At 46.2% G+C, this 17,331-nt stretch overlaps 1 protein-coding gene across 3 annotated transcripts in view; it reads left to right on the forward strand.

Moving 5' to 3' along the window:
* Positions 1-16,903, forward strand: part of bicd1a (bicaudal D homolog 1a) — a 102,260-nt gene extending 85,357 nt beyond the window's left edge. The window contains exons 2-9 of one of the 3 annotated variants that reach the window (XM_029696846.1): positions 386-598; positions 4,923-5,075; positions 6,375-6,854; positions 9,276-10,439; positions 10,744-10,895; positions 11,286-11,499; positions 15,338-15,423; positions 16,242-16,903. In XM_029696846.1, coding sequence (XP_029552706.1) covers positions 386-598; positions 4,923-5,075; positions 6,375-6,854; positions 9,276-10,439; positions 10,744-10,895; positions 11,286-11,499; positions 15,338-15,423; positions 16,242-16,344 — 2,565 coding nt within the window. In that variant the 3' untranslated portion in view covers positions 16,345-16,903. Of the gene's footprint in view, positions 1-385; positions 599-4,922; positions 5,076-6,374; positions 6,855-9,275; positions 10,440-10,743; positions 10,896-11,285; positions 12,276-15,337; positions 15,424-16,241 lie in introns of those variants that run through there. The other 2 variants (XM_029696847.1, XM_029696845.1) reach the window with 2 other exon arrangements.
* The last annotated feature ends 428 nt before the right edge of the window (positions 16,904-17,331 follow it).

Genomic DNA, 17,331 nt, shown 5'->3' on the forward strand with positions numbered 1-17,331 from the left:
TCAGAGCGCTGTGTGAAAACCTGTGTCAGGAGAATGGGGACACTGTGTCTATTGATCTGAGACAGGGGCTGAAATATCATCGCACAATACCCTTGATGCCAAGAGGGACAACCCTGGAGCTTGTAGGTGATAAGAATGGCCCTGGTGGGACATAGTCTTCTCCATAACCATATCCAAAGTGTATAAGATGGTTTGCCATTAAAAGTGTGGACTGAACTGGCTACTTGAGTGCTGCTGGTTTCAGATCATTACTGCCACTACCATTGTTCCCTTGAGCAAGGCACTTAACCGCGGCTAACCCTCTGCCTCTCCAAGACCAATTTACGTTCTAACCAAGTACTGTATCTATTCTTTATTCTAATCGATTCCCTCTCTGTCTCCCCAGGCGTTTGGCCAGGCCTACTCCAACCAGCGTAAAGTGGCGGAGGACGGCGAGAGCAACGAGGAGTCACTGCTGCAGGAGTCAGCGTCTAAGGAGGCCTACTACATGGGCCGGCTGCTGGAGTTGCAGACAGAGCTGAAGCTGAGCCGCTCGGTGGCGTCCAACGCGTCCAACGAGAGCGAGAGGCTCAACGCCGTCCTGCAGGAGCACAGCGAAGTAGCGACCTTTGACCGCCGATATCACTTACTCACACCTCAGACTAGTGTCAGGCTGTAATACAGTTTGAGCTGGAGTGTGGTTTCACTTTTACACTGTGGGCTACTGTGAATCCGCAGTATGATCTTCTGTACACAATGTAGCCTGTAGCCGTTACTGTAATGTCCCACATTTAGATTTGTAGATTAACATGAGGTGCATCTTGCTTGTCTTCATTTCTTCCCTACTGATCTGTTTTATTGGTGGGGCTGTTTGTGTCAAATTCTGTGTTAGATACAGTAGCGGTCACAGGGCCACTCTGAAGAGTGGATAGGGGTCATGCAGAGTGTGTGTGTGTGTGTGTGTGTGTGTGTGTGTGTGTGTGTGTGTGTGTGCGTAAGCGTACATGCTTATGTGTGTGCGTGGTGCATGCCTGTGTGTGTTGGTGTATGTGTGCGTGTGAGGGAGGGAGGGGGTCGCAGAGGGGTGCGTGTCAGCAGTGGCAGAGGGGTTTGGGCCGGGGTCAGACGCTGCTGCGGCCACGACCCTATTGTGGAGGGCAAATCCTGTGCTAAGCTAGGGAATAAGAGAAATGCCCTGAGCTCGGCACATGTGCGTCCCCGAGTGAGCCGGGCTGCTCTCCCATCACACAGCGCAGGGCAGACACAGCGCAGGTCAGACACAGCGCAGGGCAGACTGTACCCTCCCAGCCTGGGAGCCGCAGCAGTTCATTCACTAGTTAGATTAGCTGCTCCACGCGCTGTTCGCAGGGGCCGCTTATCATGCCAAGCTTTCCAGAAATGTCAGTCCAGTTATTGTGATTCAAATCTTTGTGAAAGATCAGTATAATCTGTCTCGGATGTGTAAGATTATAAATAACGTAGCCAATTAACAAAGTCTAAAACATATTGAAAGATTACATAGGCTAGACATGTAATTGGGCCAGAAACCATTGGTACTGCCCTATGAAAAGCCTTCTAATGAATGAAAGGATATTCTGGCTGTTGCTCTTTAAAACGACTGGCCCCTCAGCCTCCCGTTTTTACTGTGCCTAGTTTAATCAAGCAAATCCACTGTCTCTGCCTCCTCTGACCAGGGCAGCCCTTGGCTCTTTGATGATCTGTTGGTTAGCCTGTTGCCTTGCTGTGTAGACCTCATTTGCCTGTGCAGCGCATATCAATTAGAAGCCTGTCTCTTTTTTTTTTAATGCGGGACACAGATGCTGCAGCTACACAAGGGGCTTCATTTGTCTCTAACTGCGACAAATCAGCTGCTTTCATGTAGATTCCAAACAGCTTCTGTATCAGCAGTATTTGCATCTAGGAAAACCAATGGAAGGCAGTGAAGAAATTGTTTTTCTAGGCTTGGAGGCTAAAGGATAGAGACTAGGTTAATAGTAGGCTCTGTGTATTATACGGTTCGTAAATGAAATAAGCTCTGGCTTGTCGCTAGTTGTTAACCTGCATTGTTGAACTGAATCCAGGCCCTGATGTAGAATGGGCTACGGTGTTGTCCTTTACCATTGTGGCTGTGTTGTGCCGGTGTTTGACGGTGCACTGGCCTTGACCTGACCCTGTGGTGGTGTGGAGGAGCCTCTAATAGACCCCAGCCTCTATAGACCCTCACTGGTAGATCATTGGCCAGTACTCCCCCTGGACTTAGTCCTTATGCCCTGCTTTGTGACGAATATGTAGTGAGAGAACACTGACCGTTAGCAACCCTCAGGGGTCATATACAATGAACAGTAATGTCGCAGAGTTTGTTTATTAGCTGTTTTTCCCAAATGTATTTTTGCCATTCTATTGTCTTCATCGTAAGTTGCCTCGAGGTAGCAACAGGGAGAAGTGCTGCATCGCGTTGAGTATAGTGTGTCTCGAGGTGGGTGGGTGGTTTGTCTTCTGGAAGGAATAACAAGAGGAGATAAAGTTCTCTGATATCTAAGTGGTGTTCTTTTCTTCTTTTTGTGTGAATCTTGGCGTTGACATCCATATGAAAACGCGGGGCTTTCGCTGCTGAGGCTCATCTTCCCGACTTGTAACCGATTCCCCAGATTTATGACATTTTCGGGTCACTAGTAGAATTTCTCCCACCTAATATATCATCTGATCCACCACAGCATGTTCAGATCTCTATGGCTGCTGCCTCTGTTCTCTGCGATTGGCCCCCCCAAAAAACGATCTTGCCGCCAAGGAGAGTGCTGAATCTTTGCTTTTTACTCAAGGGGGGGCAATTTGTTTGACAGAGTCTCAGTCTGATTATCATCAACACAGCAGAGGAGATACTGTGTGCGTGTGCGTGGCCTATTTAGATTTGGTGCATTAAAGATAGACAAAGGCCAGGTATCTGGACTGGACTTATAGATCCAGCAGAACAAAGGCATCTGTTATTACTGCGTCCAGGAGTTTCAGAACATGCAGCAAAGTGCCACTGATTCACATACTATGGTGCCAACACAGAGACAAAGTAGTGCTGACACATGCCAGACTGTTTTAGTTCATGTTTCGACACATAGCCATTCATACTGTAGTTAATATAAAGTAAATATCTACACATATACAGTAATTATCTACAGGATCTACACATAGTCAAACGATTCTATGTGATTTAAACATGTTTTGTGAATGATTTTACAGTATGTACAGTGAGGGAAAAAAGTATTTGATCCCCTGCTGATTTTGTACATTTGCCCACTGACAAAGAAATGATCAATGGTAGGTTTAATGGTAGGTTGTGTTAATTTTAATGGTAGGTTTATTTGAACAGTGAGAGACAGAATAACAAAAAAAAAATCCAGAAAAACGCATGTCAAAAATGTAATAAATTGATTTGCATTTTAATTAGGGAAATAAGTATTTGACCCCTCTGCAAAACATGACTTAGTACTTGGTGGCAAAACCCTTGTTGGCAATCACAGAGGTCAGACGTTTCTTGTAGTTGGCCACCAGGTTTGCACACATCTCAGGAGGGATTTTGTCCCACTCCTCTTTGCAGATCTTCTCCAAGTCATTAAGGTTTCGAGGCTGACGTTTGGCAACTCGAACCTTCAGCTCCCTCCACAGATTTTCTATGGGATTAAGGTCTGGAGACTGGCTAGGCCACTCCAGGACCTTAATGTGCTTCTTCTTGAGCCACTCCTTTGTTGCCTTGGCCGTGTGTTTTGGGTCATTGTCATGCTGGAATACCCATCCATGACCCATTTTCAATGCCCTGGCTGAGGGAAGGAGGTTCTCACCCAAGATTTGACGGTACATGGCCCCATCCATCGTCCCTTTGATGCGGTGAAGTTGTCCTGTCCCCTTAGCAGAAAAACACCCCCAAAGCATAATGTTTCCACCTCCATGTTTGACGGTGGGGATGGTGTTCTTGGGGTCATAGGCAGCATTCCTCCTCCTCCAAACACGGCGAGCTGAGTTGATGCCAAAGAGCTCCATTTTGGTCTCATCTGACCACAACACTTTCATCCAGTTGTCCTCTGAATCATTCAGATGTTCATTGGCAAACTTCAGACGGGTATGTATATGTGCTTTCTTGAGCAGGGGGACCTTGTGGGCGCTGCAGGATTTCAGTCCTTCACGGCGTAGTGTGTTACCAATTGTTTTCTTGGTGAATATGGTCCCAGCTGCCTTGAGATCATTGACAAGATCCTCCCGTGTAGTTCTGGGCTGATTCCTCACCGTTCTCATGATCATTGCAACTCCACAAGGTGAGATCTTGCATGGAGCCCCAGGCCGAGGGAGATTGACAGTTCTTTTGTGTTTCTTCCATTTGTGAATAATCGCACCAACTGTTGTCACCTTCTCACCAAGCTGCTTGGCGATGGTCTTGTAGCCCATTCCAGCCTTGTGTAGGTCTACAATCTTGTCCCTGACATCCTTGGAGAGCACTTTGGTCTTGGCCATGGTGGAGAGTTTGGAATCTGATTGATTGATTGCTTCTGTGGACAGGTGTCTTTTATACAGGTAACAAACTGAGATTCGGAGCACTCCCTTTAAGAGTGTGCTCCTAATCTCAGCTCGTTACCTGTATAAAAGACACCTGGGAGCCAGAAATCTTTCTGATTGAGAGGGGGTCAAATACATTTATCCGTCATTAAAATGCAAATCAATTTATAACATTTTTGACATGCGTTTTTCTGGATATTTTTGTTGTTATTCTGTCTCTCACTGTTCAAATAAACCTACCATTACAATTATAGACTGATCCTTTCTTTGTCAGTGGGCAAACGTACAAAATCAGCAGGGAATCAAATACTTTTTTCCCTCACTGTACTTGATGTGTTGAACTGTTTGCAGATTAGGACCTGACTTTGCCTCACTTTCCTTCTCTCGCTCCTCTCTACTCCTAGAGTAATGAGATGCTGGAGTTGCAGCGGAGCCGGATGAGGGAGGAGATCAGGGAGTGTAAATTCAGAGAGGCCCGTCTCCTACAGGACTACACCGAGCTGGAGGAGGAGAACATCACCCTGCAGAAACTAGTGTCCACACTCAAACAGAACCAGGTCAGCATCAACACCATTACTGTTATGGTTTAGTGCACACACAGTACAGACAGCCACGCCTGTCTCTCAGTCATTGCCTTTATGGTTTAGTGCACACACAGTACAGACAGCCACGCCTGTCTCTCAGCCATTACCGTTATTGTTTACCTCGCACAGTCATGAATACATCTTAAAAATGACTCATACACAGTCATAGCAAATGATGTTACTCAAATGTTGAATCAACTCATCCAAGTTCCTTATTGTCTGACCTTAAAGAGGCAATCAGCAGTTGCTCCATCTATTTTTGACATATAAATTAATGAAATGTATCCATTGATTCTTGAGGAATATAACCTATAAATGCCTCATGAGCTCAGTTCAACTGTCACACTCCATAAGAACCCACAATATAAACTTGTTTTACTACAATGTTTGTTAACAAACACTTTATAGCCTCAAAACCTGATTAAAACTGTGAATTTGATATCATGGATGGTCAGTCATTGCATGCATAGCTCTGGCTATGAATTTGAGAGTGGCTACATATCCCTCAGCTTTTTATTGAAACGGGGGTGGGGATAACGATTGGTTAGTGTTTGATCTGCTGATTGTGGCTTTAAAACTACTAACAATGTATATGACTTATTATCCCTGTAATCCATCTGTGTCATTTCTGTCTGTGTGTCATCTATCTGTGTCCTGTCTGTCTGTGTGTCATCTATCTGTGTCCTGTCTGTCTGTGTGTCATCCATCTGTGTCCTTTCTGTCTGTGTCCTTTCTGTCTGTGTGTCATCCATCTGTGTCCTTTCTGTCTGTGTGTCATCCATCTGTGTCCTTTCTGTCTGTGTGTTCTCTATCTGTGTCCTTTCTGTCTGTGTGTTTTCTATCTGTGTCCTTTCTGTCTGTGTGTTCTCTATCTGTGTCATTTCTATCTGTGTGTTCTCTATCTGTGTCCTTTCTATCTGTGTGTTCTCTATCTGTGTCCTTTCTGTCTGTGTTCTCTATCTGTGTGTTCTCTATCTGTGTCCTTTCTATCTATGTGTTCTCTACCTGTGTCCTTTCTATTTGTGTGTTCTCTATCTGTGTCCTTTCTGTCTGTGTGTTCTCTATGTGTGTCCTTTCTGTCTGTGTGTTCTTTATCTGTGTCCTTTCTGTCTGTGTGTTCTTTATCTGTGTCCTTTCTGTCTGTGTGTTCTCTATCTGTGTCCTTTCTGTCTGTGTGTTCTCTATCTGTGTCCTTTCTGTCTGTGTGTTCTCTATCTGTGTGTCCCTTTTCCTCCTGTGCTCTGTCTGTCCCCTGCTCCCCCTCTCCCCCAGGTGGAGTATGAGGGTCTGAAGCATGAGATCAAGGTTCTGGAGGAGGAGACGGTGCTGCTGAACAGCCAGCTGGAGGATGCTCTGCGTCTGAAGGACATCTCTCAGTCCCAGCTAGAGGAGGCCCTGGATGCCCTGAAGATTGAGAGGGAGCAGAAGAACAGCCTGAGGAAGGAGCTGGCCCACCACATCACCCTCAGCGACAGTGTATACGGGGCCGGAGCCCACCTGGCTCTCACCGCCACGGTCGACGGGCTCAAGTTTGCCACAGAAGAGGTCGGGAGTAATGGTACAGCCATGCCCAATGGCACCAATGGGAAGGAGGATAGCAATAGCGACTGTAACGGCCACCTGGGACTGGTTAAGGTGAACGGCGACTACCGGCTGCCCAGGAAGGGGGAAGGGCTGCACGGTCCTGTGTCAGACCTCTTCAGCGAGCTCAACCTGTCTGAGATACAGAAACTCAAACAGCAGCTCCTTCAGGTGGGTCTCTAGTCTAGCTGAATCATAGTGGGTTCTTCTCACTACTTTGTCTGAGTGATTGTTAGCCTGGTCCCAGATCTGTTTGTGCTGTCTTGCCACCTCTTATGGTCATTGTCAGGTAAAAATGACCATAGGAGTTGGCCAGACAGCCCAAGCAGATCTTGCACCAGGCTGGGTGATTGTTGTGACACTACGTGAATGTCCTTGGGAGGTTGTACCTAGGTCTTTGTTGTTACCAGGGAGTCTTTTAATCCCTTCCATCCGACCACCTTCCTCATTTGCTCTGAGCACATCAATGTGGTTTACTTAGAGAGACAAAACCAGCGATTTGGCCTGCACACCTAATGCGTTAGAGCATGGTTATCGACCCCCTCTGTCCACAGCACATTTCATTAGGGAATGGGAGTGTCGGCATTCAGATTAGACAACCGAACCACCTGCCTCTTTCATCACACTACTGCAGGCAGCAGCCAACCAATCACAAGGTGGTGACATTTTGAGAACAAGACAACAACAAAAAAAGCCTGTCAGATGTCGTCCATCTTTTATTATCTAGCAGACCATAAGTCTGTGACCACGCTCCGTATGATTTACCAATGACTAGTTTCAGAGCTGTTTTGGTCTTCCTGTAGTCTTCCGTCTCAAGAGGGCCATTGGGGCTCATTTGGCAGATTTTGGGGACATGTAGGGATGTTGGCAGACGGGGGAAAGTAGAACGGCAGAGCGGTGGCGTGGAGGAGTGTACGGCGTCTGCCGTGGGGAGGCCTGTCAGGGCGATTAGTGTCAGACAGAGCAGGGCAGCGGATCCAGAGGAGGGAGAGAGACGGGCTGCTGGGACAGAGCAGTACTACTACGCTCCTTAGAGAATCCCTCACAGGGAAAGGAGAGGACACAGAGGGACAACACACATATGCACAGGGACGATACACAGGACAACACACACATGCTGTACATTCAGTATATACAGGTAACTGCCAAAATAAAGGAAACACGTGAGTAAATGAGAGATACAACGTAGATTGAAAGCAGGTACTTCCATACAGGTGTGGTTAATAAAGCAATTAACATCCCATAATGCTTAGGGTCTTGTATAAAAATGCCCAGTTGCCCATTATTTAGGCTACCATGGCTAGAAGAAGAGATCTCAGTGACTTTGAAAGAGGGGTCTCAAAGAAGAATAGGCGTGTGTGTGTGTGTGCGTGCGTGCGTGTGCTCGTGCGCCTCTCAGTTAACAGATCTCAACCCAATTGAACACTTATGGGAGATTCTGGAGCAGTGCCTGAGACAGCGTTTTCCACCACCATCAACAAAACACCAAATGATGGAATTTCTCATAGATGAATGGTGTCACATCCCTCCAATAGAGTTCCAGACACTATGAATCTATGCGAAGGTCCACACTTCTTTCTCTTGCTGAGGTCAATAGGGAAATGAATGATTTGTGGATGCAAAATGAATCACTAGAGGTTTAAATTTGTCTTCAAATGGATGTCTCCTCTTGGATTAATCAAGGTTCCATTAAGTCCCTGAAGTAAACAACACCAGGCTCTTAATTGCTTTCAGGAGAGGGCGGTTTTAATTTGTCATCCTCACTGCGTTGTAATTTAGATCTGTTTCCATCAAGCATTACATTAGATTTACTCAATTTATCTCAGATAGCAGACATATAAAATACAATATAAACATTTGTCATAAAAGTATGGTATAAAAGTGGTTTGTTAATTATTCCTTACAATATCCACTGAGAGGCATGTGTTTTAGTCTACAGTCTACATTCTATGGGTGAAAAATGAAAGATCTGATGCCATGACAATTGCTAAATGCTATGAATGGACCTACAGATTGTGCTTTGCCTGTGTTGTGATTTCTCTTTATCTCTGTCTGTAGAGTGTACATCCTACACACACACACACAATAGTCAGACAGGGTTATTTATTGGACTAGCTAGTAGGTACTGTACTGCTGAACCCATTGACATTTGTTTCCCTGGGCCTCCTCCCATTCGGGATCAATAAGGTTTCAAAGCCTCAGCACAGGGTGGACCGGATGACTGACACGCTCCTCTGACCAAAAAGACATTAAACAGCACTTGAGTTCAATTACTGGAATCTCATGCAGGGGGGTTATGCTTAATCTGTGACAAGCAAGCTGTGATACATTGTACTTCACTGCCATATGCCTCAACAGCCTTGTACTGTACCTAGGAAGTGCAATGACATCAGTATTTCCGCGACTCTCTTTCAGTATAATGGACCTGACCGTTTATACACTATCATTCAGTGTTGTGAGTTTTTAATTGACCGTACTGTTCCTGAACTTAGTGAAGTACACTGTTAAGTGAACCTCAGAACTTTGTGTCTGTGGTAATGCTGGTATGGTCTGAGTGGTCCTCACCCAGCAGTATGTCCTCCCGACCTCTAGGTGGAGCGTGAGAAGTCCAGCCTCCTGATGAACCTGCAGGAGGCCCAGACCCAGCTGCAGCACACGCAGGGCGCCCTGACAGAGCAGCACGAGTGTGTCCACCGCCTCACCGAGCGAGTCAACGCTATGAAGCGCCTCCACAGTGACAAGGAGATGGCCGACGCCCAGGAGTCTGAGACGCACGACGGGTTGCCCGCGCCCGGTCGCCACGACTACGTGGTGAACATCCACGGGATGGAGATTCTGGAGTGTAAGTACAAGGTGGCGGTAACCGAGGTGATCGACCTAAAGGCGGAGCTAAAAGCTCTGAAGGAGAAATCTAACCATTGTGTGGAGGGCCAGGGGGAGGAGTGGAGCAGCAGCGATGGGAAGGTCCAAGCTCTGGACGAGCAGGTCAACCGGCTGGAGAAGAGCTGCCGTGAGGCCTGTGATAAGGTGGCGCGTTTGGAGGCGGAACTACAGGCGGCGACGGGCGTGGCCACGGAGAGCCACGGCATGCTGAACACGGCGCAGGACGAGCTGGTGACATTCAGCGAGGAGCTGGCCCAGCTCTACCACCACGTGTGTCTCTGCAACAATGAGACGCCCAACCGCGTCATGCTGGACTACTACCGCCAGAGCCGCAACACCCGCAGCGGCAGCCTCAAGGGCTCCGAGGACCCCCGGGCACTACTCTCCCCCCGCCTGGCTAGACGCCTCGCCGCGGTGAACGCCGGGCTCTCAGAGTCCCCCCGGAGCCCCATGGACTCGCCCTCCAAAGACCCCCCCAGTGGGGACAACGGGACAACAGGGAGGGAGTCCCCAGCAACAGGCAGTCAGGGGAACCCCACCCGCACCCCCATTGGCTCCCCGGTCATCAACAGCTCCAACGGCTCTCCCTCCTCCTCTTCCGTCCCTCCCGAGGCAGGCGGAGACCTGCGTAAGGAGCCCATGAACATCTACAACCTGAACGCCATCATCAGGGATCAGATCAAACACCTGCAGAGGGCCGTGGACCGCTCCCTCCAGCTGTCTCGACAGAGGGCAGCCGCCCGGGAGCTGGCCCCCTTGTTCGACAAGGACAAGGAGGCCTGCATGGAGGAAATCCTCAAGCTCAAGTCCCTCCTCAGCACCAAGAGGGAGCAGATTGCCACGCTCAGGCTGGTGCTCAAAGCCAACAAACAGGTGAGAAGAGCAGAGAACTGAGTACCTAGCCTAGTTCCAGATTTGTTTGTGCTGTCTCGCCAATGACCGTAGGAGTTTGGCGACAGCACAAACAGATCTGGGACTAGGCTAGGGCTGAGTACCTGGGAAAGTCATCACACTGTTCTCAGCATTATCCAACAGGTTTGATCAGTGTTCCTTTGCATAGTGCATTAAGTTTGCCCTATTTTTTGTTGGAGATATAAAGTGGCTAATATACACCGTTTATAATCTGATAACATGAAAGTAACTACACAATTAACCCTAACCCCACTCTCTATTCCAGACTGCAGAGGGGGCGCTGGCTAATCTAAAGAGCAAGTATGAGAATGAGAAGTGCATGGTGACAGAGACCATGATGAAGCTGAGGAACGAGCTGAAGGCTCTGAAGGAGGACGCCGCTACCTTCTCCTCTCTCAGGGCCATGTTCGCCACCAGGTGAGTGGCATTCTGGGATCTCATGCAGCCAATTACAACACCGATGTGTAAGACTGTGCAAAGACGATGAGTTTAACCTCTGGTAAATCTCACTGTTTTGAGAGTGTATTCCCCGGCTTACACAAGGGTGTTTCTTAGTTTATTGACTTAGTGTCGTGTCTCTCTCTCTCTCTCTCTCTCTCTCTCTCTCTCTCTCTCTCTCTCTCTCTCTCTCTCTCTCTCTCTCTCTCTCTCTCTCTCTCTCTCTCTCTCTCTCTCTCTCTCTCTCTCTCTCTCTCTCTCTCTCTCTCTCTCTCTCTCTCTCTCTCTCTCTCTCTCTCTCTCTCTCTCTCTCTCTCTCTCTCTCTCTCTCTCTCTCTCTCTCTCTCTCTCTCTCTCTCTCTCTCCTAGGTGTGATGAGTATGTGACTCAGCTGGATGAGATGCAGAGACAGCTGGCTGCAGCGGAGGATGAGAAGAAGACCCTGAACTCCCTGCTCCGCATGGCCATCCAACAGAAGCTGGCCCTGACCCAGCGTCTGGAGGACCTGGAGTTTGACCACGAGCAGACCCGGGACCGCGGCCGCGGCGCCAAGGTGCCCAAGATCAAGAGCAGCCCACACAAAGTAAGTCGACGAGCCGCCCTCACAGCTCCCCCCAGCCCCACCATGATACACAGCCCTTATTCCACCAGCTCTCACCCCTTCAACACCTCCCTGACCCTCTGTAGCCCTCCCTCCCTGGAGCTGCCCCAGTCCTCCAACCCCTGGTCGGTTTCAGACGGAGGCACTTCCCAGACCTCATCCCTGGTCTCCTCTCTGCCTCCCCTGGGTCACCCCCAGTGGTCCCTGGGCACTCAGACCTTCATCATTGACCCAGAGTCGCTGAGTTTAGAGTGCTGTCGACTCGTTAACAGTCGAGACTCCAGTCCGCACTCTCCTAGCTCCGCCCCCGTGTCTCCTTACCGCTCACCCATTCCTAAGACTTGGCAACACTTGTCGCCGGGGTCGGTGAGAACTCGTACCCAAAAAGACGCACCTCGCCCCTCTGCTCTGGTCACATCTCCCAGCAACCCAGTCCCTCACGCCTACAGTTCCAAGATGCCCTAGCCCTAGTCCAAGGGGGTGGGTGGGACACAGAGAGGAGGACAGACTGGTTTCCTGTTTCCAGTGTCTGGCTTGACCTATGACTATGCAGTACTGTGACATTCTTCTCAGGAATTGGCTATGAGAAGGAGCCCAACACAGCTTGTTCCATCTGCAGACAATACTCAAGTCTGTTTATAGTTTTGTGCTCATTTCTGTAAATGAAGGGATTTAGGGAAGAAATGAAATATATGTTAGAAATATACCAGTAAATGTGACATTTCTATGACAAATAAAGTTGAGTTTTAGTAACTTTTCTGAGGATTTGTTATGTTTAATGAGCTAAGATGGAGTGAAGGATACTTCTACATTTTGGGGATATTTGATTACGTATAACATAATTTTTTATTTCCTCTCTTGGCACATAAACTGCAAGCTTTTAGTGTAGAAGTGAAGTGCTGTAGCCTAGTCCTCATATCATACAACCTAATTATTGTCCACTATTTTTCATTGTTAGGCAATTGAATTCCCCTGTTGTTGTCATTGCCTATGTTAACTTTTCACTTTGTATAATCAAAGTCTGTTTGTAGTCAATATACGCATTGCTTTTTCCAACCATCCATAAACTGCACAGAGCTACACTGTGACTCTGTTCTGTGGGTCTCATTGGGCGCCACCCAGTGGATGATTTACACAGTTGAAACACATACGCTAATATCTTATGGAATTCCTCAGTCTATCCCAGGGAATGCAGACCCGCAAGCAACACGGGCCCGCGCCCCCATCAAAGTCGCTCATCTCTGGTCTATCTATCCCTATGAATGTTTGGCACAGAAAATATAAAACCTTGTTGGAATCTTTGTTTGTATAGCAGAGAAAGGCACCGTATCTATTCCTCTATGGTAGGCTTCTTTACTATGTAGGCTGCCTTACAGTACCTCTCTGACACAGTCTATAAATGAAACTATTTTGATGACTCTGCAAATCATATTATAATTCAGGTCATCAAAATAGATGCGGTAAAGAGGTCAATGGAACTTGACCAAAACAATGGAATTGCCATGGAAAACGCGTGGGGAAAGATCCAGGGTCTCCTCATTGTATTTCACACTATGTTGAGGTAAAAATCTGAGTATAAAGCTTGTATGGATGTCAACCCCAACACATGTCATCGTTACCAATCAACTGCGTTACAGTTAAAAACAGCGTTGACAGACATCAACGATTTCTGTATGATAGCTACATGTATGCTACGAGCTCATACAAACGGGAGTTAGCATTTAGCAGCCACTTCTTCTAAATCTGAAGAGGGACAACTTCTACATGTTATGCAGCAAAAACAGCCAAATATATCCAAATTGGACTTAAGTAACCACATTGTGGGCTGTTACAATACATAAATCATGACGGATTTGACGAATATCCACTTTGTCAAATCAGATATGTTGAATGTGGGCCAATCTGGTCAACATTGACTCCTTTACCGCGTCTATGATTTTAAGGAATCATTCTAGTTTGCATTCCCCATGGTTGATTAACATGTTCAAGCCATGATAATAACATGAATCTTGAATTGTCATCAAATCTGGAGCAAAAAGCATTTGACAGAAATCCCTTCCACAAGTCTACAGAGATGGACTGGCTAAACAAGCTCTACCTGATTTCACAGCCCTATTCAGTTCCACAATCAATTGCCCCTTCTATACACTATAATACGTACAGAATACTATAGCTTGACTTCATTGTGTCCTTAGAGTCTATTATTAATATAGAAAACCGTGTGTGTGTGTGTGTGTGTGTGTGTGTGTGTGTGTGTGTGTGTGTGTGTGTGTGTGTGTGTGTGTGTGTGTGTGTGTGTGTGTGTGTGTGTGTGAGAGAGAGAGAGAGAGAGAGAAAGAAACTGAGTGATCGATCTATAATGCTTTTTCTGTCAATGTTGATAGCTTTTTGTTGTGGCATGCATGTTACTTTGATCAGTCAGATCCAATAGGAAGTATATACATGGTTTATATGCAGATATACCATTCAGAGCAGCATGGAAACCAGTGTGACCTCCTCTCTGTGACACTCTAACCACCTACCCAGACCTACTACACTGATAAAGCACCCTGAAAAGAACACCCTGAAAATAACACCCTGAAAAGAACACCCTGAAAATAACACCCTGAAAATAACACCCTGAAAATAACACCCTGAAAATAAAAGCAGTTCAAAGCAACCCTATGCACATGCCATGTAGTGCCAGCAGATGGAAGTGTTTTAACAATTCCCAATGAGTCATTCCTGTCAAATGCTGTTTGGCCCTCATGACCCTACCTTGGATAACAAGTTAAATTACACTGACCTCTCTGTGGTTATTGGCTTTTGGCTCCTACAATGGTCAAATGTTTTTATAGACACAATCTGAGGTGAAGAATGTCCATGTACATTCAGGTCCAATCCCTATAGGATAACATGGGTTGCACTTTGACTCTATAAAATAAGGAACCCAAGACTGCAGGGTCATTCATTCATTAATGTGTTACAATTGTGTATATCATTATCACTTATCTGATCTAAAAATGCTGCTTCGTTTTTAGCCCATAGGCTTACATGAGCAGCAGTTAATTGCTCAGTGTGACAGTCGCCATTCGGTTTTTGTTTGTTTGTATGTCTCTTTTTGGTGCGGCACAGAAAAATACAGTACTGGATTTGAAACTGTGTGTAAATGTTCTATGTGTGTCTGTGTTTTTCCCCTTAGCAGTGCTGTCCATCCACCTGGAACGATGGACAGAGGAATGCCTTGTCAGTTGGGTCAGATGAGGCTGGTTTTGAATAACGAGCAGTCTTTCAGTGATACACAAGTACTTTATTGGCCTTGGAAAATGGAACAGAGAGCTCTCTTTCTCCCTCTATCTCTCTCTGACTCTTTCTCTTTCTTTCTCTTTCTCTCTCTCATAGAAACATAAACAACTTCTCTCACACAATATTAACTACTGTGGTATGTCAGTCAGACTGTAGAAAGAATTAATCATTTACTTTCTAGGCAAATAAATCATAAGAAAAAACTTAAGAGTGCATAGATTGTATTAACTCAAATTAACTGTTTACAGTAAGATATTAACTTACAGAATGTGATATTCCAGTAAAATGAAAGTGATTACAAGCATGATTACTAAAAGCATAATTACTACACCATCATGCTCTAATGTTATACTCTGAAAGAGCAAAAGGTTTCACGACTGACGTCCTCTCCTCGGACATGTTGAGTTATTACATGATGAGGCCAGTGTGTCTCTCTGTCCCTTACAAGTCTTTCCTCCTGTCTTGTGCACCCATGTCTTTGTCTGTCCCACTAACCCTGACCGTCACCACTCTGTATATCTGTCTAATTTATCAGTTTCTTGTAGATTGTCAGCAGCCTGCTTCCTCTGCCTCAGTATCGCCACTCTCCCCACAACTAAGGAGAGTCTCCCTAGTCCGCAGGTAACGTCCTAGAGGCCTGAGCTCTACATCTCCTCCTGTCTCTTTCCGCTTCTCTCACTCACACTCCTTGTGACTTGGGCCTGCAGTATACACACGGCATGCCCCGCACGGCATGCCCCGCACGGCTGGTTCTTAAGACACGGATATTACTTCATACTCACACTACTATACTGTACTTGTTTGATCAAACACATTACATAACAGGCATCTAGTCACACACACAGAAGCCTGAGCTTAAGAAAGTCATTAAGACGTGAAGACTTGTGTATTTTTACTCTGACTCACAGCACATAGAGTAAAAGGGCGAGGCGTTGGTGTTTATGACACGGCAACACGGAAACTGTATTGCTTATTATAAGGGCTATAATTAGTGTTAGCACCAGTAATACTCTGCTTCGTCTACTTAACGCAGATCATCTACTTCTACTTAGATCAATTTCCTACAGAACTAACTCAGTTCATCTCACTACAATCCCCAACCAGCCCCCTACAACCCACCCATACAATAGACCTCATTGCCTCTGAATCATCCCTACAGGCATATAAGTAACTGATGTCCTGTCTACTATTCCTTCTCTTGGTCATAGTGTTGTTTGAGCAAGTCAACTCTCCTCCCAAAATATTTTAATGTGCTTCCCCTCTCCTGAAATTTGAACAATTTCCATCTCTGTTGTTTTTGGGAACAGTTTTGTCCCTCCCATTTGTTTGTTTGTTAATTTCTGAGCACTTTATGGCACCATACATGTCCTTTTTACTTTTTTCCCTGTTCTCCACTCCTCTCTTGCTCTTTTCTCTTCTCCCTCCCGTCTTCCTTGCAGTCCGAGTCCTAACATTGTGACGGCCCTCCAGGAGGACCAGACACCAACCTTCTCCAGCAGGTTCCCCTCAATGGCCCAGCAGCCTCACCCCCAAGGCCCCTAGGACTCGAGCACCCACACCCATGGACCCGGCCCTCACGGACGCACACAGAACTAAGGACACCTGTCTCCCATCTCCCTCAACTTGGCACCCCATCCTGGTGCCTAGTCTTTGTGTCCCCTCAGCAAGCCCCTCCTCCACAGACCACACTTTCTCCCGGTTGGTGAGGTTACAGAGCAAGTTCGGGATGCACTACTCCTCATTGGTTGGGCTGGAATAACATCACATCCTGTCCACGAGAGAGAGACTGGAGGACCGGACAGCAGTGCAAACACCAGAGTGACAAATTGACTTAAACAATGTCCTGTATCTATATGATTATTTATTATCTATTTAGCTGACTTATCTATTTAACTGATTATTTATTGATTTGTGTTTGTTCATCCATTTATTCATTTGAATTTGCATGTGATATCGTCTGATTGTTTGTTGGTCATTCTTTGAAACTGGAATTCAAGATGTGTATTATTGCTGTGGTACTTGGACTTAAATAATGAGGTTTGATTTAGCTCACATTCATTAAACTATGGCTGTTATGTCCTTATTGCAATCTTTAAAAAAAGAAAAAATCGATAGAACAAAAACCTCTTTCCCAATTGAATATAACAAGGTTTTGGATGGTCTATATCCTACAAGTGTAGCCAAACATGTTCCGTCAATAACAACGTTTCCTTTTGGTGACGTGAAAGGCTTACAAACTTGCCTAGAAGAAAAAGAAACACACACCTATTAAGGCAAGGTGCTGGCTAGCGGAGTAGAAAACTTGAAAATAAGGGAGAGCCGCACACTCTAGGAGCTCAGATGCAAAAATGTAATATCCAACGTTTCGACAGCCAATCATACCCTGATGAAGACAGCTTGGCTGTCGAAACGTTGGATATTAAATTTTTGCATCTGAGCTCCTAGAGTGTGCGGCTCTCCCTTATTTTCAAGTTACAAACTTGCCTAACAGACTAGACAGAATATTAGACGTAAACGCATTTGTTTGTA

This window comes from Salmo trutta, chromosome 17 (genome assembly GCF_901001165.1).
Source record: "Salmo trutta chromosome 17, fSalTru1.1, whole genome shotgun sequence".
Lineage (NCBI taxonomy): Eukaryota > Metazoa > Chordata > Actinopteri > Salmoniformes > Salmonidae > Salmo > Salmo trutta.